This window comes from Cimex lectularius, unplaced genomic scaffold (genome assembly GCF_000648675.2).
Source record: "Cimex lectularius strain Harlan isolate CLEC.00 unplaced genomic scaffold, Clec_2.1 scaffold37, whole genome shotgun sequence".
In the NCBI taxonomy this organism is placed as follows: domain Eukaryota; kingdom Metazoa; phylum Arthropoda; class Insecta; order Hemiptera; family Cimicidae; genus Cimex; species Cimex lectularius.
The window spans coordinates 737,862-758,814 of record NW_019392682.1 but is presented as its reverse complement, the minus strand read 5'-3'; the positions used below and the strand labels follow the sequence as shown (position 1 = coordinate 758,814).

The following is a 20,953-nucleotide window of genomic DNA, read 5'->3' as shown; positions in this document are numbered from 1 at the left end:
CTAGGTTAGATTCTATAATGGTAGATTTTGCTCTCTCTGCGTACGGATTCTCTAGTTAATTATTATTCATTTTGGACCGTATATAATCGCTGTTTTGTTCTCGTTGTTTGTTCACCAGTGGTGTTATTAGATGTGGTTGTGCACTCTAGACGTGAAACGCACTGAAGCTGGCGAGAAGCTGAACTGAGTCTACGGGTCAAAACAGGGTGGATAGGTAGAAAATAATCAACAGAAACGACCAACTACATGATAATATGATATTTTTTCTAACTTGCGAACACTGGATCAAGGTGAAGAAGAAAGCAAATTTAGTTGTTTACTGCCAAGCTTTAGATCGATTTTAAGGTCATCATCAGGGCAAAATAACCTTAAATATCTCTGCCGATTGAAAATATTTAAGTTTTTACTGGGGATCTAAAATTTCGTTCAAGACCGACTCAGTCCAAAAATTCCCAAGGACCGAAACAGTATAGATAGATATTTTTCTAATGATTGTTTACGGAGGTTATTTACAAAAATTCATAGTTATTTTTAAAACAATAAGCTTTTTATAATGTGCAATTTCTCCGTGTGGTCTCCGGGGAGATGGACCTATAATTTCGTCGTTTCTGAGATTTTTTAACCTATTACGCAGTTTTGATCGACCAATGCGTTATACCACTATCTTTTCCTCTTCAGTGTTGAGTTTGTCAAAAGCATGAACGTTGGCTGTTCAGATTGGATTTCCTGTCCAATGAAGGTGGCGAGAAGCTGAAACGAATAATACAGATCGAAACAGCATGGATAGGTAGAACAGAATCACCAGAAACGACCAAATTACATTAAAATATAATATTTGTTTCTAACGGTTATTTACGATAGTTATTTAACAAAATACATCGATAAAAAATAAGATTTTTTTTATTATATTTTAACATTTCTCCGTGTTTTCTTCAGGGTGATGAACATGTAATTTTGTCGTTACTGACCACTTTGGTCTGCCTACCTTCGCTGTTTAGATCTATCAAACGAGTTTTACTATCCCCCTCTTCAGTGGTGAGTTCGACAAAAGCATAAAATTGGGCTATGCTATCTTGACGAGAACCGCCCGCACAAGTAGAAAAATTGATCAAACGACTAAATTACAGAAAGTGTATTATTTGTTTCTAATGGTTATTAACGTAGATTATTTAATGAAATTTCTCCCTGTGGTCTCCGGGGAGATAGACCGGTTATTCGGTCGTTACCATTTTGATCTGCCGATCCTTGCGGATTTTTATCTATCAGACGCGTTTCGGCATTTCGACATCATCAGTGATTTGCTTTCTTTCTCGCCTTAACAAAAAATGACATAATCTTTTGTAAAAAATTTTTAACACAAATTCATCGATATTGTCAGTTTTTAATGGGAAATCTTTATCGAAATAGCAGTTTAGCAAGGCAAAATATTTAAAAATTTTGGAACAGACCTTAATAATTTGAATGTAATTTACCCTAAGGGGGGATTTATTGTACCTTTCTGCAAAGGAAGCTAATAGAAAAGGATCCTAGGAGTAAAGGAGCCAATTGAATCTTCTTTGTGTGAAGTCCCCCATTAGATGTTGTTAATGCTGTAGGCCTGTTTCCCATGAATCTCTTCTTCAGTAAAAGAAGGATTTTTGTGATACTTTGAAATAAAAGAGACTCAAGTGAAAAAAAATGCAAATAGACAAATGCGCGAATTGTATGTTATTTTCGATTAAAGCTATTACTTTAATTTTAAAAAAATATGTGTTTGTATAAAATATAGATATTTAAAGTAAGATATTGCTCAAAAGAAGCATCGAATCCAGTTCAAAAAGATTGGTGAAATCTTTGTTTTTTCATTAAATCTATAGCACGTCGTTATTAGCTCTCAATGAGATAAGAAGAAGAAGCTGCCGGACATTCTGTGGGACGATTATTGTCTTAATACCCTCCGGAAAATTGAGGTTAAACGATCCGAGATATTGAAAGTGTCTTCAAGCTAAACATTTCCCAACAACGAAATTCACTCCTCTGTATAGATTTTGTTTTTCTTTTTGGTCTGCTTTATTATTATTTTTTCCTCTGTTCATAATAGCGCAAAAAACACTAATTAAAAATTACGTGTGCCACGTGAAAAGCGGCTTTCGCTTCCATCGGAGGGTGGCCGTTACATTTTCACGCTCTGAAGTTACTTGTAATTAACGTTATACGTAACAACAAGCGAAATGAATCTATGGCATTTGTAAAGTTGGGATAAAACGGGGAATGGAGCTATTTCCCTTAAAAGCGTTTTTATTGTACTGCAGTTAGCTAATGTATCAATAATATCTGTAATAATAGTGAGTAATGTCAATCATTCTTCTCCAAACCACCCTCCAGTCCCCTATTCAACCTGCAAACCTTTTTCAAAAATAACAAATAATGAAAATAAACATAATACCATTTTTCTAGAATAATCAATGTCAATAATGTGCGGTGATTAGTGACCGTTAGCCGATGATTATTCGAAGATCGTAAGATGCGGTCTGATGTGACGTAGGTTTTAGAAAAACATTTTCTTTATCGTGCAACGTTTCGATATTTATTGAGATCATCTTCAGGGCCTGGGATTTACAAACATTGCTTAAATTTAACAAATACATGTAAGATGTGGAAAAAAGTGAATTTATACAATGCAAAAAATATTTTTTATATTCAATCAAAGTATTTCTACTCACTCAAAGTGTTTGCTGTCTACGCAGACTTTACCTAATATTGCCAAAGTTAGTGTATGTGCGCAAAAAAAGAAAGATAGATAGATAGAGAGATAGAGATAGAGAGAGAGAAAGGGAGAAAGATGAAATGAGTAAGTAAGAGAGGAGAGAGAGAGAGAGAGAGAGAGAGAAATTGAAACATGACGAGAAAAATTGTATACGTAATAAAGAAAGCTAGTATGTGATAAGAAGAGTTAGTAAGAGAAAGAAAGGGGAAGACAGGGAAAGAGAAAGATAAAATGAACGATTAAGCAGGAAGAGAGAAAGTGCGTGAGAGGGAGATAGAGAGAGAGAGAGATAAAGAGAGAGAAAGTGTGTGAGAGGGGGGAAAGCGAGTGAGTGTGACTGAGTGAGAGGAAGAGAGATAGGATGTGAGAAAAAGAGAAACAGGAAGAGAGAAATTGTGTGAGTGATAAGGAGAGATAGTGAGTGCTATTGAGTGATAAAGAAAAGTAGTAAAGGAAGAAAGGAAAAGGTAGGGTGAGAAAGTGAGTGAGTAAGTAGTGAGAGGGTAAGAGAGAGTGAGAGAGAGAGAGAGAGAGAGAGAGAGAGAGAAAGAAAGAAAGAAACCGGGAGAGAAAAATTGTATGGATGATAAGGAGAGCTAGTGCATGATAATAAGAGGTAGTAAGAGAAAGAAAGGGAGGGAGGGAGAGAGCGAGAGAGTGAGAGAGCGTGAGAAGGGGGAAAGCGAGTGAGTGAGGCTGAGTGAGAGGGAGAGAGATAGAAACTGAGAAAAAGAGAAAAAGGAAGAAAGAAATTGTCTGGCTGATAAGGAGTGATAGAGAGTTCTATTGAGCAATAAAGAAATGTAGTAAGAGAAAGAAAGAAAAAGATAGGGAGAGAGAGTAAGTGAATGAGTGTGTAAGTAGTGAGAGGAGGAATGAGTGTGGGAGTGAGAGTGAGAGAGAGAGAGAAGAAATCGGCTGAGAGATATTACAAATTGTGTAAGTGATATTGAGAGAAAGAAAAATGAAACTGATGAAGAGAGAGAGAGAGAGAGAGAGAGAGAGAGAGAGAGAGAGAGAGAGAGAGAGAGAAATAGTTAATTTGTAATTTGTGCTCTAGATTGATTAGAAAGTTAAAAGCTAGTGATTTGGCAGGTAATGTAACAGACTAACTGAAATGGGTAGCCATGAATTTCAATGGTGCCATAAATTTGAAAAGTAAATTATTTATTAAATATTTTTATATTCTGTTATATTTATGTGTTACGATGTACTTGTTTGGCATTAATTTGGTACGGATTAATTTGTGGACCACCCCTGGTCAATCAGATACGCCTATTCTAGATCCCCAAGTGAATTTTAGCAATAACGTAAAACCTATTATGGTCCTAGGGTACAGTCTATTTTCAAAAATTGAATGTCATGTAAAAACAAAGGTAAAACTGATTTAAATTTTCTTGTTTGTTATTTTGCTGTTTTAATTGATTTCTGATGAGATTTAAATTCATGAAACGTGTTATCCTTGGTGTAATAAGGAATACCAAATAAGGTAGTCGGTCATGAAATTTGTCTTTTTTTCTAATATAAAATCTGCTTAAATTTTCTTTTCTTTAATTTTTACAAATAGAGGAAAAAATCGGCTTCTCTGTTCTGCATTGTAGTCGCGTATCATCGCTCTTGAGGAAACGGAGTCCTCTCCGATGTATTCGTTGATGTGAAGTAAGCCTCTGGTCGGGTATGGCACTCGGGGCTGCTTCGGAAGCTTCAGAGTCTTTTACCTACTAAAATCCCACTTATCCGACTTTCGAGTCATCAGTTGACCCTCTCTATCGCACAGAAGCAGGGGTACTCCAAAGCAGGATCTTAGGGCCTATCCTTTAAACTATATATACCACAGCCATTCCTACTTCCTGTACCGATCCTTACTACCTATTTGGATGATACCGCCTTACTTTGCATTCATAATAGAAAATAATATAATAATAATTACTAAGTAAATTTAAACTGGAGTTAGGGAGAGGACGTGATTTGAAGAGGTAAGGGAAGCAGCTTTCTGGATAGTTAAAGAGAGGGAGTTCCAGAATTTTCGTGCTCGGATAAGGAAACACCCTTTAATAGAGATGTTTTATGCTGGGGAAAGGATTAGGTCACAGTGGGTATTGCAGGAGTGTGTTATGGTATGGTATGGTTAAAAGTATACTAGGAAGTGGGGTTTGCGCTCCCCAGGCACTGCAGCTTTTTGGCTTATTGTACCTTCATAGTTCCTTAGTTCAGTGCAATAGACTCAATCCTTCTCCTTAGAAATATCAGGCCATTGACTGTCGCTGCTGCAATTTGATTCCTTAAGTTTTTCCATATGTTAGGTTAAATCTCCACTGAGCTGTTCTTCGCATTCGAAGATTATCTGGTGGGCTGTTTCTTCCTACGCAAATGGGATCATCGTTGTATATGCCCATATTGTGTAGATGTTTTCTCAGATGCCAGTCACCCTGATGGTATTGTAAAACGGATACTAGGCTACGGGTTTGCGCTCCCGAGGCACTGCAGCCTTTTGGCTTGTTGTACCTTCCTAGTTCCTTAGTTCAGTGCAATAGACTCAATCCTTCTCCTTAGAAGTATCAGGTCATTGACCTCCTGCAATTTGATTCCCTAATTTTTTTCCATATGTTAGGTTAAATCTCCATTGTGCTGTTGCTTCCCATTCGAAGATGATATGGGTGGCTGTTTCCTCCTCCTCATTACATAATCTGCAGATGGGATCATCATTGAATAAGCCCATGTTGTGTAGATGTTTTCTCACATGCCAGTGACCGGTTAGTAGTCCTACCACTCCTCCGACTTTGGCCCCCTCCGATTGCAGCAATCTTTTGCTAGTCTGGAATGGAAAGAAGATTTGAATCGGATGTACTGGGTAATGTAATGAAGACGATGGGTATTAATGGCCTGGTAAAGAAAGGAACCAATGAAGTGAAGACATCGGGAAGAAGGATATAGCCAGGGAGAATACAGATACATTACCAAAACGCTCAGGGTATGCCGAATATAAATCTGACACAATAGTTCATTGATCTTTTTAGGCGCTTATTACACTCTCAGCGTATGCAACAGACCTGTAGTCGAAGAACGGGAGACCAGGAGTTAACGGTTTCGGAAAACGGTCGGAGGAGCCTGGATCTGCGGAATTGGATGAGGGAGGTTTGAGCAGTGGTTCAAGCAGTGGTAGATGGTAAAACGTACAAAAAGGTGAACATATCACTTTCACCCTTCAGAGATAATTCGTTGTTTTTATTTTTAAGCGGAGCATATTTGGTCTGGTATAGATTAATATTTTGATAAAGTAGGTTTGGATAATTTAATACTCCTTGGCTAGGAAATTGAATACATTTGTCTAGTAGAAACACAATTAATTTATCTGTCAAGGTGTATTAATTTGAAAATCGCCTCGGGATAACCGGTGAATTGCGTCCCTGTCCGGACTAAAAACTAAATGAGTTTTTATAATTTGTTCTTATTTCCGTTTTGTTTTTGTATTTTAGTCCAAACTTCCGTTTTAGTAGGTTCCGCATGATTAAAACCGTGTTTTTACCTTCATTTTAACACAGGGGTTTTGATATTCTCGACCTAGCTAATTTTTAATTTTGATATATTGTATTCATATCTGTATTCTAACCATTTCCGTGACATTAAAATTGCCTCCGTTTCCGGAATAAATCATCGTCGGAAAATTGATGGATTTTTTATTTATTGAAAGTTGTGAGCACAACACGTCGTTTACGAGGCCGCGAGTTTAATTGGACAGGGGACAGACGCCTGCCAAATTGAGGTTTCGCCATCGCCGAATATTGTTCCACCTCGAAAAATCAAGACGTATTATTCGATCAGTTGTATCTAATTGACATATTAAGCTGTGGGGGGGAGGCAATAAAAACAAAATTTATTCGTGTAATCATCCGCCTGTTATCTGGCGTCCTTTGCCTTCGAGTTTTTTCCCTCATGTTTCAACCGTAATAACCTTTTTTTGATACTATGTTAATAGGGTCGAATAACATTGATGATCTACATTATCTTGATGATTTAAGGCGTGTAATCTCACTTCAACGATATGGTACTTTTTTTTAAAAATATTTCTACGATTAATCTAACCCATTGCCACAAATATTAAACTTTTTTTAAAGAAAATAATTGTTTAATATCAAGGTCAAAATTTACAATGAAAAGTATAGACTTTTTTGCTTTCACAGGTAATAGAGAGAGAGAGAGAGAGAATCAAGGTCAAAATTTACAATGAAAAGTATAGACTTTTTTGCTTTCACAGGTAATTATTCATTAAAACTATATAATTGTCAAAAAAATCATCAAATTATGACTTACTCCACATGCCAGATTTTTCCCTATAATCACGTAACAATTTGTTATTATTGTTTGTTCATTTGTTTTTCTAGTTTTAATTGTTCAAATCCTTTCATATTTGAACATTTCTATAAATATACATAACTTGAAAAAATGACGACGTAGAAGGTCAAAACGCATGATAAAATCCACGGGCTACCTAAGAAATGGAAGGCAAAATTGTACTTTGGTTTAGCTGGAGACCCACAAGGGCGCTAATCCAAAGGGAAAATCGTCCTTTTCACGCAAATTACAAACAAGATTTAAATTAAACATTTTGCGAAATATTCACGATCGTTTCAGAAGAAAAACAACGGAAAAATACCGACAAATTCGGCATAGGTCATGTGATTTTACTTTAGTTGTTGTTCCGTGATTTGTAATAGTTTTATACCATCAATATATTTACAAATTGATCATTTTTATGCGGAATGATTTTAAACAGTTAACAACCAAGATGGCTAGACGAAAGGTGGGAGAAATCACCGAGGTTGCGCCGTGGGGTTATCAACAGCTAGATCATGCCATCACCCAACACAATCAGTTCCTAAATCCATTCACACTCACTCGCTGACAGGCATTCTTTCTTATTTACATGCCATTCATTCAATAAGCGTGTTGTAGTACTCGATATTCCTCTATTCTCTTTCACACTATACATTCTCGCCAATAAATACATTCACTCACAACACACAACAATTTAAAATAATACAACACTATTTCACGGACCCAGACTCTCGCTGCTGTGGTAAAGAAAAACAATTCTCATATCGGGCGGCACGAGCTCTCTATACGGAGCCAAAGAATTGCACCGAATCCCATAGCAATAAACAACTAAAAAGATGGTGTGAAATATAAGCATGTAAACTTCGTATATATTTGTGATGGTTTGAAAAAAATAATAATTAGGCTCTTATAAAGCCATAGGAAAATTAATTACAATTAAATTAAAAACCTGAACATAATTAACTGTAAAAACAAATGATTCTTCTATTAATTAGACATTTAAAAAAATAAAAATAATTGTTCTAATGTATCGTTTGTTTTTGTATTTAATTTTGTACTTTAAATTTTAATTGTATTTTATTTCTATGTGGCATTAAATAAGGACAATTTTTTTTAATTTTTATTTTAAAACTAAATTTTACAAAAATTCTTTATTTTTATATTTAATATTATATAACTTTTAATTATAATTAACCGTTATTTGTTATAATAATCCATTTTATTTTTTTTTAAATTATGAAAGTAAAAGAATTTTTTTGTTTTAATATTTAAATTATTTTATATAATTTTTAATTTTAGTTGCAATTAATTTTTATACGATTTTCTAAGATCCCAAATATTTTATAATCGGCAAATTCAGGAATTCTACTCTACATGCTTATTTTTCATTCCATCTCCATTTGAAGTTAAAAATAATTAATTTAAACATAAGAAAGGTTAATTTGAAATAAAGAGGGTTAATTTAAAAAATAAACAACGTTAATTTCAAATGAGAAAAAGATTAATTTGAAGTTAAAAATGGTTACTTTATAAATGAAAAAAGGGTTATTCGACGCTAAGAGGGGTTAATTTAAAAATAAAAAAAGTTAATTGAAATCAAAACGGTTCTATAATTTTTAATTTTAAATGTAATGTAGAGCCCAAATATTTTATAATCGGCAAATTCAGGAATTTTACCCTACGTGCTCATTTTTCATTCCATCGCCTGAAGTTTTTTTTAATGCTTTGAAGTTAAGAATAATTATTTGAAACATAAAAAAAGGCTAATTTGAAATTAAAAACGGTTAATTTAAAAAAAACAACGGTAATTTCAAATTTGGAAAAGATTAATTTGAAGTTAAAAATTTTTCATTTATAAATGAAAAAGTTTTATTCGAAGCTAAAAGTGGTTAGTTTAAAAATAAATAAATGTTTATTGAAGTCAAAACGGATTACTTTAAAAATAAAAATGCTTAATTTCAAGTTAAAAAGTATTACTTTGCGATTATATAATGTTAATATTTTTTATTATTATTTGGGTTATTGATAATTTGACAGAAAAAGTTATAATGCCATCCACAACTACGGGACACTCTGATGATAAATTGTTTAGAGCGTTGACAAGACGATTCATCACAGATAGCATAATTAAAGCCCAGTGTACTTCCAAATGGGCTTTTTGGCACCTGCACCCTGGTGGTTGATATGACTTCTGCTTTTCCAAACCCCCATAAAAAAATCAAACTTTTCTGCAGAATGAGGGACAAACTATCAGTTTATATAGTTAGAAATCGTAAGATTGAGACAAACATTGTTTACATATTACAATTACGTTTTGGATGTGGTAAAGTGAATTTATACAATGCAAAATATATTTTTTTATATATCAATCAAAGTAAAAAAAAAAATTGCATTGTATAAATTCACTTTTTCCACATTCTACACGTATTTGTTAAATTTAAATAATGTTTTTAAATCCCAGGCCCTGAAGATGATCTCAATAAAGATTGAAACGTTGCCACGATAAAGAAAATGTTTCTGAAACCTACATCACACCAGACCGCATCTCACGAATTCTAAATAAATATCGATTAACGGTCACTAATTACCACACATTTCTAACAGTTTATTTTTGTCAATTATCAAAACTTTACAAAACTCATTGGCTAGAAACCACAACAAGTTAAACTTGGACGTGTCTATTAGTCCGCGAGTCGTTGAGCACATCTAAAAACTGATCGGCCCATGATCACTAATTGTTCTTTGTATCCTACCACAGGTTTCGATTTCACTCACACACACATTTTTTATTTTATTTAAGGTAAATTGATTTTTTTTTTCAAAGGAAAAGGTTAGGAAAAACAAAAGCTTCATTTAAATTAAACTATTTTCCGTATGCGAAAATTCTTCGGGTTCATGCTGAAACGAACTTGAACTTCAACCGACCATACTATAAAATTTCGCTGTTACCGATCATTTTGGTCCGCCTCTTAAGCGGGGAACACACTTACCCGATGCAACGCTATGCGACGCTACCCGACGCAAAGCCAAAGTCCAATTTTCCATAAGATTGCTTTACCCCCGTGCACATCTGCCCGATTCCACGCAACGTTACCCTACCCAAAGCTCTGCGATCCCCACTGTCCAGATTTTCATCGGGTCGCATCGAGTGCAGTCGAAGACAAAAGAACGGGACACTCATATTTTTATTCAAACTACATGTCTTATTGTTGTTATATTAATTACAACATAATTATTTTAATAGAAATGATGAATGATGGAGTGAGTGCGACGTTCAATCCTTTAAAAAAAAAGTTCCTGCTCAAAGTAAGTTGCTTTCCGGATTTCTCTCGACATGAATTGCAAAAGTGAACCCGCTTAAAAAAAACCAGCTTCTCATTGGAACGTCGCGGTGGCAGTGGTATCGGCGGGTTCACTTTTGCAATTCATTTCGAGAGACGTGGTTGTAGAAATCCTTCAACCTGATGATGAGCGAAGGGCTCGAAATCCCGATCATTGGAAAACAACTTACTGTGAGTAGAAACTCTTTATCCTTTCTTAAAAAAAGGTTACTTATTTTAATATAAACCAAATTAACCGAGAAAAATTCATTAGTTTTTATTTAAAAAATAATAATTTTAATGGTTAAGAAGAAAACTTATCAAAACACCGGAATAACTTTATTAAAAAAATTAAGTTTAACAAACAATTTATCACACGGTTGGGCTCATAAAATTTATCTAACAATTTATTACATGGTTTTGTTAAAAAAAAATGCATTAAGAACAAAAGAGGGGTTCCGATTGCGATACTGATTTGTGATACACGCTGTGTGACTGTACTTCGCGTGCGCTTGACGTCGCATAAATGTGCACACCCTACCAAAACGTGACAAGGCGTCGGGTAGCATCAGGTAGCGTCGCATAGCGTTCCATCGAGTAAGTTCCCCGCTTCAAGCCAGGAACACACTTACCCGATGCTTCGCCATGCGACGCTACCCGATGCTACCCGACGCCTTGCCACGTTTTGGTGGGGTGTGCACATCTATCCGACGCAAGCACACGTCGCGTACAGTCCACAGCGTTTATCACAATAATCACTATCACAATCGCAACGCATCTTTTGTTCTTAATGCACTATTTTGAGCAAAACCTTGTAATAAATTGTTAGTTAAATTTTATGAGCACAACCATCTAATAAATTGTTTGTTAAACTTAATTGTTTTAAATAAAGTTACTCCTAACCATCATAATTAAACAATGTTTATAAAAACTTATGCATTTTTGATCTCGTTTAATTTGGTTTACATTAAAATAACATGTTGTAATTAATATAACGACAAAATTACATGTACTTAGTTTGAAATAAACTACAAAAAATATGAGTGTCCTGTTCTGATGCTACCCGACATTACAAAATGGTGTAATTTTACGAGCAAAACTATGAAATAAATTGTTAATTAAATTTTATGAGCAAAACCGTGTAATAAATTGTTCCAATTTTAGTATATGTACCGCCGAAGCGAGTACAATAAATTGTTAGTTAAATTCATTATATCAAAAAATCGTATTCCGGTGTTTTGATTAATTTTCTACCAAACCATTAAAATTAATTTTTTAAATAAAACTAATTAATTTTTAATCTCAGTTAATTTGGTTTATATTAAAATAAGTATGTTGTAATTAATATAACGACAATAATACATGTAGTTTGAATAAAAATATGAGCGTCCGGTTCTTTTGTCTTCGACTGTACTCGATGCGACCCCAAAATCTGGACAGTGGGGATCGCTTAGCGTCGGGTAGGTTTGCGTGGCATAGCATCGGGCAGATGTGCACGGGGGCAATGCAACCTTATGGAAAATCGGAGTCTGGATTTGCGTCGGGTAGCATTGGGTAGCGTCGCATGGCGTAGCATCGGGTAAGTGTGTTTCTGGCTTCAGTTGGGTTGGTCTGTCAGGTGCGTGCCGACATCATTAGTGTGTCTGTATTAAATACGTACCAAAATGATTTGTTACGCATTAAATTTTAATATTTACCAATTTTTTTAATAATAGAAATGTCATTTGTCTTTTCTTCCATCTTAATTTAGTGCTTCCCGCTGAAAGATTTATTGGCAATGATTACACGTTTTTTAATTAATATAGGTTAACATGTTTTCCTTGTTCTTGTTTGACCTTCGTTTTGCATACAAGGCGGACGAAAATTTCTTTCCTCCGAGTTAGCCTTAATTATCGTCTCTCTGTAATTTGCAATTGTGTCTGCGGTCGGGTCTTTCAAACGGATCGGGTCCTTAATTCACAGCCACTCCCAAAGATGTATTCAGTCCTAGACATGAATGAAAAAGGGGGGAGATAAAGATTTTTTTTTCAAACTGAGTAGGACGAAGTATGTAATTAGTGCCGCATGCTCAAGTTGTGGATTCGAACCGCTTGGCCTCCTCGGAATGTAATGTCCATTAGTTGTATTAAACCAGATGTAAAATATTCCAAACTAAGTCTACATAATCTGCAGGTCTAATCGCAATATTGACCCTTCTGCAAAGGGCCAGCCAAAGGGAATTCAGTGCCTACATTATACTGGGAACTTGAATTTGAATGGAACAATTAGGGAAATTTAGTAACAATTTAACATATAAGTTTCACTTTATAAAGAATTTTGGAATAATACTGCCACATAAATGCAAATAGGTTAATTCTTATTAGCATCACTCTGATTATTTGATTCCGACTTGGGAGCAAGTTATGATTTATAAATAATAAATCACTAAAAAGAAGATAAATGTTTTGCCCACACTATATCTCAATATCCCTTTCTCACTTACTCTCACTTTATCTCTCTTTCTCTATCACCTTTCTTTCTCTGTCTTACTAAATCTTGCTTTCTTGAGCCCTCTCTCTTTCTAAAATTGTGCAACCAAAAACTAAATCCATATTCTCTCTACACCTCTCTCTCTTTCTCTCTCTCTCTCTCACTCTCTCTCACTCACTCTCTCTCTCTATCTATCTATCTATCTATCTATGTATCTTTCTATCTATCTATCTATCTATCTATCTATCTATCTATCTATCTATCCATCTATCTATGTATTTATCTCTTTATCTATCTCTATCTATCTATCTTGCTCACTATATCTTTTTTTCTCTCCTCCTTCCCTCTGTCTCTCTCACTTATCTTTCTTTCTTTATCCCTTTCTCTTTCTGAAATTGTGCGACCAAAAACTAATACCAAATTCTTTCTCTCCCTTTCCTCCTCTCTATCTATCTATCTTCCTATCTCTATCTATTTATCTTGCTCACTATATGTCTGTTTCTCTTCGCGCTCCCTCTCTCTGTCTCACTATATCTCTTTCTTTTTCCTTCTCTCTTTTTCAAATTCTGCGATTAATATAACGATTTTTATTAATCAATTCTTTCCCTCTCTCTCCCTTTTACTCTTTCTCCATCACTCTTAATTTCTTTTTATCCCTCTCTTCCCACAACTCTCTATTTCTCTCGCTCTCTTTATTTAAATCTTAAGAATTCGTTTCCTTCTGCTAACAACCTCTTAACCTTTCACCCTCCTTTGTTCTTTCATCCTCTCTCTCTCTCACCCTCCTTTGTTCTTTCATCCTCTCTCTCTCTCACCCTCCTTTGTTCTTTCATCCTCTCTCTCTCTCTCTCTTCTCTCTCTCTCTCTCTCTCTCTCTCTCTCTCTCTCTCTCTCTCTCTCTCTCTCTCTCTCTCTCTCTCTCTCTCTCTNTCTTTTCACTATATTTTTGAGTTGTTCTTTTTTTATTTACGTTTTAAGACTCTTTTATATCCAAAAATCCTTTTTTTCGGGATCATTTTCTCTCTCTCTCTTTCTCTCTCTCTCTCACTCTCTCTCTTTCTTTCTCTCTCTGTCTATCTGTCTCTCTCTCTCTCTTTCTCCATATATATATATATATATATTTGAGTTTTAACCAACCTTATCTAATTTATCTTTAACTCCGTACAATTATTTCCACCATTATATACTTAGTGGTCCCAGTAAAAACCAAAAAAGATTTGATTTGTAGTACATCCAAAATACAGTAAAATGCTGCCAACCGAACTGTTCTATCTCAATTTAGTCTGAACTTATGAATTTTTACGGTTTTTTTTGCAAAGTCCTGACCTTAAGCCATAAATTGGTATTTTTTAAAAATCTAGAACAATCATTCTAATTTTTAACAACATTTTTGAATTCTGTATTAAATTTCCCGTAAGGACCTATTTTTAATCTTATTAAACGCCGATGTATGTTTATTAATTCAACCCAAAATGAAGAATTTTTAAAAAAGGACAAAATTTTGATAAATTTTCAAAAATAACTGTTTTTCAACAAACATATTTGAAGAGGAGTCAAACATCATAAAAACTTCTTCATTTAAATCGAGGAGTGAACTGTACCATTTCGAAAATTTTAAACAACATTGTTGATGAAGCAGGATTTAAAAAGTAATGAATTATTTTTAATTAATATTTGTCAGTAATTTTTAATTAATAATTATCTCCCACTCACCCTCTTAACTTTTGCGTTCCACCCCCTCAAGATATTTATTGTATGTTCTATTGATCTCCTTAATGGATGCTTCTTCCTTTCTAGCTTCTAAAACTTACAAACATGAACAATGAAGTCCGTAAAGATTCTGTTTATAACAAAACTTATCAGTTGTTAATAGACAATTTGTACTCACCTTATGTCCATGTCCTCATGTTGTATGTAAATCAATAGATTTTATTTGGTTTTCAAAAAAATCCTTGTCTTTTCATGGTTTTTCGTATGGTTTATTGAAAGACTTTCTATTTTCTCTATTTTCTAGCGGGTTGGACAGTTCGTCCACATCGTCTTGCGTGAAGCTGATGAGACAGCTGAGCCGTCAGGGGAGGACCATCGTGTGCACGATCCACCAGCCTTCGGCACTCCTTTTCGAACAGTTCAACCACGTTTACTGCATGTCCGAAGGGGTGAACATTTACCAGGGTAGCCCGGCGGCCATGCTGACCTACATGGCCAACTTCGGCTTGATATGCCCTCCGTACCACAACCCGGCAGATTTCAGTAAGTCTCGTTTCATTTGACAATTGGCATTTGGTGTATCGAGGTTTTGAGATGATAAAAGAGATTTTTTAAAATAAGAATAAAGGAAGACAACTTTAAGTAATTTCTTGTTACAGTTAGTAAGATTTTTATTATCTAGTTAAGCCAAATAGTTATAGTTAAGGGAAGGCCTTTTTAGTGAAAAATGTAATTCTAGTTTAAAATGGCCATTATGTTTTATTTATTTCAACTTCATACAAAGTTTAATAAATATTTGATTTTATAATTGGGCAAATTATACAATTCGTGACTGTTTATTCCGCTTTAAATGCGACATTTTGTAAATAGGGGTAAACATGTGGCAACCGGGCAAGAATCTACTTCGTTAGGGGATGAAAGCTCACGAGCAATTCACATTAATCCAATATAATCGGTTTCTGCGCCGTTGAGCCTGCCTTGTAATCATACAAGCACTATTCTATTGTGGGTTCTAAACGGAAAATTAAATGAAGCAAACAGCTTAACAGTTCTTATCTACGATGTTATTGTGATTATGGCTTGGAAAAAGTAGAGAGCGGAAATTAAGTTGACGAATTGTCTAAAGATTTCTTAGAAATGCGGCTGTTTGGTTGTTGTGAAATTGCACGGGTAAAACTCAAAAGTTTATTTCATGTCCGGTGACAAGCCTACGAAATATAATGGATGATTTTTTTTAAGCTAAAATCAACGAAATTCGTTTTGAAGTACATATAAGCCATGAGGATACGTTGGCGTTTGGCCTCTGCAAACATTTCTTTGTGCTCAGGCTTGTTTTAAACGTGAAAAAATACCGGTTAAAATAACGGTTTAGACAAAATGTGAATGTAATTGAAAAATGAAGGGATTTCCGTATTTCCCTAATAGGCGGAACATTGTTCAACGCGTCTCGTTAGGGCGAGTCCAATTTAACTCTTTTTCCTTCAGTAAGAAAAGCATTTTGAAACATTTTTTAATTGTTAGTCAGAAATCGTGATATGCGATCTGGTGTGATGTAGGTTTCAGAAAAACATTTTCTTCATCGTGCCAACGTTTTGATCTTTATTGAGATCATCTTCAGGGCTCAAAGTGTTTGTCTTCTGTGTATTTGTGCCATTCTTGGCAACTGAGCACTCTCAACGCGACACGCAAGAATGGCACAATTACACAGAAGACAAACACTTTGTCCCTGAAGATGATCTCAACAAAGATCGAAACGTTGGCACGATAAAGAAAATGTTTTTCTGAAACCTACATCACACCAGACCGCATCTCACGATTTCTGAAGAATTATCGATTAACGGTGGTCACCACACATTTTTTAATAGTTGAAATTATATATATATAAAAAGAAGCTTTTTTCTCTTTTTTCTTTTACTCACACCTTCTTTCTGACGCTACTTCTCCCTCCCACTTACGTCTCTCTATTTCCTTTTCCGTTTCTTTTCTCTGTCACTCTCTCTCTCTCTTTTCCTCAAAACCTTCGTCTTCTTTTATATTATCTTTGTATCTCCCTCCCTCCCTCCCTCTCCCCTCTCTCTCTCTCTCTCTCTCTCTCTCTCTCTCTCTCTCGTCATTTATCTCGTTGTGTGTCTTTCACTGTCTTTCATTTATGTATCTGTTCCTCCCAATATTCGTTCTTTATAATTTCTTTTTTTTTCTCACTTCCCAATCTATCCCTGTATTTTTTTTAACAGATATTCAAAAGTGACTATCTCCGACTAACTTTGTTTATATATAAGTTTGTCATACCAATTTTTGACTATGAAACAAACTATAGAAGTTTCATTAAAATAAGTTTAAATACAAAGCGATAATTGGAATTTTATGCTATTTTCAACTGAAATTGATTGTATAAAATAAGTTGTTCTTGTGTAATTTATTAAGCGTATCGTTGGGGCTAAATTATATATAAAAAAAAGAAGTTTTTTCATACGAATTTTTGACTATATAACAAACTGTGAAAGTTTCATTAAAATAAGTTTAAATACAAAGCGATAATTGGAATTTTATACAGTTTTCAACTGAAATTGATTGTATAAAATAAGTTATTCTTGTGTAATTTATTAAGCGTCTCGTTAGGGCGAGTCCAATTTAACTCCTTTCTTTTCAGTAAGAAGAGCATTTTGTGACATTTTTTAATAGTTGAAATTATATATATTAAAAAGACGTTTTTTTGACTATGTAACGATAGCTCAAGTAGTAGAACAGCGGCGTATTTAGCGTAATTTAGCTATGATCGTGGGTTCGAATTTCGCTTTTGTCACTGACTTTTTTTTCTAAACCAAAACCTTAATTAATTGAAAAGAATTTATTTGGTCAAGCGGACCACGAAACCTAATAAAAAAAAATATGGAAGTTTCATTAAAATAAGTTATAATTAATTAATGTTTTTAGTTGCGATAAAAAAGTCAGTGTCACGAGTGGGATTCGAACCCACGATCTTCGGCTATATAGGCCGCTGCTCTACCACTGGAGCTATCGTGACCTCAAGTGGTGGAGCAGCAGCGTATTTACCCGAATTTCGTGGGTTCGAATCCCGCTCGTGACACTGATTTTTTTATCTCAACTAAAACCCCTAATTAATTGAAAGATATTAATTGGTCAAGCGGACCACGAAAACTAGTGAATTAAAATAAGTTTAAATACAAAGCGATAATTGGAATTTTATACAGTTATCAACTGAAAATCAACTGAAATTTATTGTTTAAAATAAATTATTTCCCTTCAGGAAGAGGAACATTTTGAAACATTTTTTAATAGTTGAAATTATTTATACATAAAGGAAGTTTTTTCCTAACAATTTTTGACTTTGTAACAAACTATGAAAGTTTCATTAAAATACCTTTAAATAGAAAGCGACAATTGATTGTTTAAAATAAATTATTCTTGTACAATTTATTAAGCGGAAAACAGCCTCTTTTTTATACAGTACAAACGATTTTTTATTTAATTTAACTTCGTATGTTTCATGATTGAACAATTCAAAAACGGGACGTCAATTGTTATCCTCCTTAATTATATTTTAGTTTGAGGTTTGTTATCGATAAAACCTCGGTCCCTCTGTTCAACCCCGTACACGTATTCATTATCGAATAAATTCGTTTGAAAACCTCCCTCTTTCAATACCAGGGAGTACAAGAGATTGTTAATTTTAATCGAATTAGTTCCCGTGTAATTGAACTTCCCTTGTACGCTTTGAACCTTTTCTAATCCATTTTTCGCTGTGATGTATTTTCCAATAAACTCTTTCTCTGCCTCATTCCTCGTTAATTCGGTGTTGGGTGATTATTTTTTAAATTATTAAGCCGATTAAATAAACAAAGGCGGATATTTTATACAAACATTCGTTATGAATTGTTAAATCTGTATAATTGTTGATTTAACAAAATCCTTTTTTTCCAGAATCAATTTAATAACTATCTACTTTTTTTTTCGATTCACATTGTTTTTCTTTAGGGAGAGGTTTTGATCAAATTTTGCATTATCACAAAGCAAGCCGCCACACAATATCAAATGTTACGACGTAAATGAATGGGGCTTAAGATTTTTCGTTTAGGAACGCTTTGGCTTAACCCCCATTTAATCAACACGGCACCACAAAACTGGTAAAACACAACGGAAACAAATGATGTGAAGGATTATCAAATTTTTGTACATTCGCCCTGTTTTTTCCGGTTCAAGGATGCGCCAAGACGTAATTTGAGAATGGAGAACCATAATAAATACAATATTTATTATGTCACTTTTCAAACGTCTACATCTCGGTAGGGATGAGCATTGATAAAAAAAACATCGATGGTCACTATCGATTAACATCGGAAAATTGTTGTACGACCATCGACTCTATAGTCTACATCGATGGTTTTTTGAGTCCGTATTACTCAAACCACAAATTATTTTCTTATGGATTATGTTTATGTGCCACTTTAGAAACATGAGCTATATTTTCAAACTTCGCCATTTCTGAACCTTTATTAGGAATTTGAATAATAAAAATGATTAAATTCATTAGATTTCGTAGTCCGATTGACCAAATAATATCTTTCTATTAATTAATCTTTATGTAAGGTATTGGGTGAGATAAAAAAATTGTGTTTATTGTTTTAATAACATTTATTAGGAAATTAGCCTTTGGTTTCATTTGTAGCTATATATAGATATCTCGGTCTCTTTTAAATAAAAGACATCTATTGTTAAAGTATTTTGTCCCTGTGAATTTTATTCAAAATACCTCCCTGTTCTTTGCTTTTTGGAAAACATCCATATTATATCCATAATCCTCTCAAGCCCAATTCCTGTCCCGTGCTCAAAAAAAAGATAAAGGTTAAACATGTCCGTAACGAAAATTAACCATATCCTTAATTTATTAGGATTAATTTATCGCAATTTTACAATGAAACACTACCACATCTTCTTCGGAACGCAATTAAAAAAACGTAGCTTTTAAGCCAATTTATCCTCTATGGGATTTCTGGTTTTCGAAATAATCTGTCCAGCTTTGGAAAATAATCGTTCAGAGGGAACAGATGTCCCACTAAGGCAACAAATTGAACAACTGACAGGTTCTGATAGGTCACTTTCATATCAGAAGAAAATGGGTCATTCCTTATTCACCAAAGTGGAAATTAGGTAAAAATGGAAAAAGTTGATAAAACATCGACAGCCCACCTTCGATGGTAAAAAACATCGACACAGTAACAGCGAACATAGCTCGCCTTCTATAGACGTTTTCTAAATCTAAAGCCATCGGTGCTCTTCCCTACTTGTCGGTGAACATCACCCGTGAGTGAAGACATACCCTAAAGGTCATAAACACACTTACCCGATGTTACGCTATGCGACGCTGCCCGATCCTACCCGACGCAAATCCAAAGTCCAATTTTCCATAAGATTGTATTACCCCCGTGCACATCTGCCCGATGACACGCAACGCTACCCTACTCAACGCTCAGCGATCCCCACTCTCCAGATTTTCGTCGAGTAGCATCGAGTACAGTCGAAGACAGAAGAACTGGACACTCATATTTTTATTCAAACTATATGTATTATTCTCTTCATATTAATTGCAACATACTTATTTTAAAATAAACCAAATTAACCGAGATCAAAAATTCATTAGTTTTTATTTTTAAAAAAATTTTAATGGTTAAGAACAAAATTTATCAAAACACCAGAATAACTTTATTTAAAAAAATTTATTACACGGTTGGGCTCATAAAATTTAACTAACCATTTATTACATGGTTTTGCTCAAAATAATGCATTAAGAACAAAATAGGCGTTGCGATTGTGATAGTGATTTGTGATACACGCTGTGTGACTGTATGTGGCGTGCGCTTGATTTTAATTTTTTTTAAACTTTTTTAGCCAAAAGTTCAATTATTAAACGTTAAAAACGTGAAACTTTGAATTATGTACAAAAATATATACAAATCAAGTTGTATTAGAAGTGAACGGAATTTTTTGCCTATCAGCGTATACTTTGCCCTATTCGGTTGTTGAGAAGTTTCCAGACAAGATCTTATCTATAGTGAGAATTCCAAAGCATCCATACTGGGTGGTTGGTAGAAAATGGTCGTGGTTATTCCATTGGTTTTCTATTGTCCCTGCTCAACCCTATTTAGGGATTGGTGATTTTTTCCCTGCGGTCCACTACAGGTTATCTGACTGTAGATTGCTCCTTCTGCAAGCCCTAGCTTCCTCGGATTGGCCTGTATGTGCAAGATCCTGGTGGCTTGCGATTGGTACGTTGTTTTTTGTTATATTGGGCATTTTACCAAAAATGTGGATGCCTGTTAAAGGGTAGCCCAAACTTTTTTCCTGATTTTTAAAA

At 34.4% G+C, this 20,953-nt stretch overlaps 1 protein-coding gene and 1 non-coding gene across 4 annotated transcripts in view; one reads left to right on the top strand and one right to left on the bottom strand.

Annotated features, from left to right (window-relative positions):
• LOC106665537 (ATP-binding cassette sub-family G member 1-like) overlaps positions 1-20,953 on the top strand; it is a 242,947-nt gene that overhangs the window by 200,510 nt on the left and 21,484 nt on the right. For all 3 annotated transcript variants that reach the window (XM_014392017.2, XM_014392018.2, XM_014392016.2), the window contains exon 6: positions 14,885-15,123. In XM_014392017.2, the coding sequence (XP_014247503.1) occupies positions 14,885-15,123 (239 nt within the window). The remainder of the gene's footprint in view (positions 1-14,884; positions 15,124-20,953) is intronic.
• Trnay-aua lies at positions 17,533-17,605 on the bottom strand. The gene has a single exon. It is a non-coding gene; the product is annotated as a tRNA-Tyr (tRNA).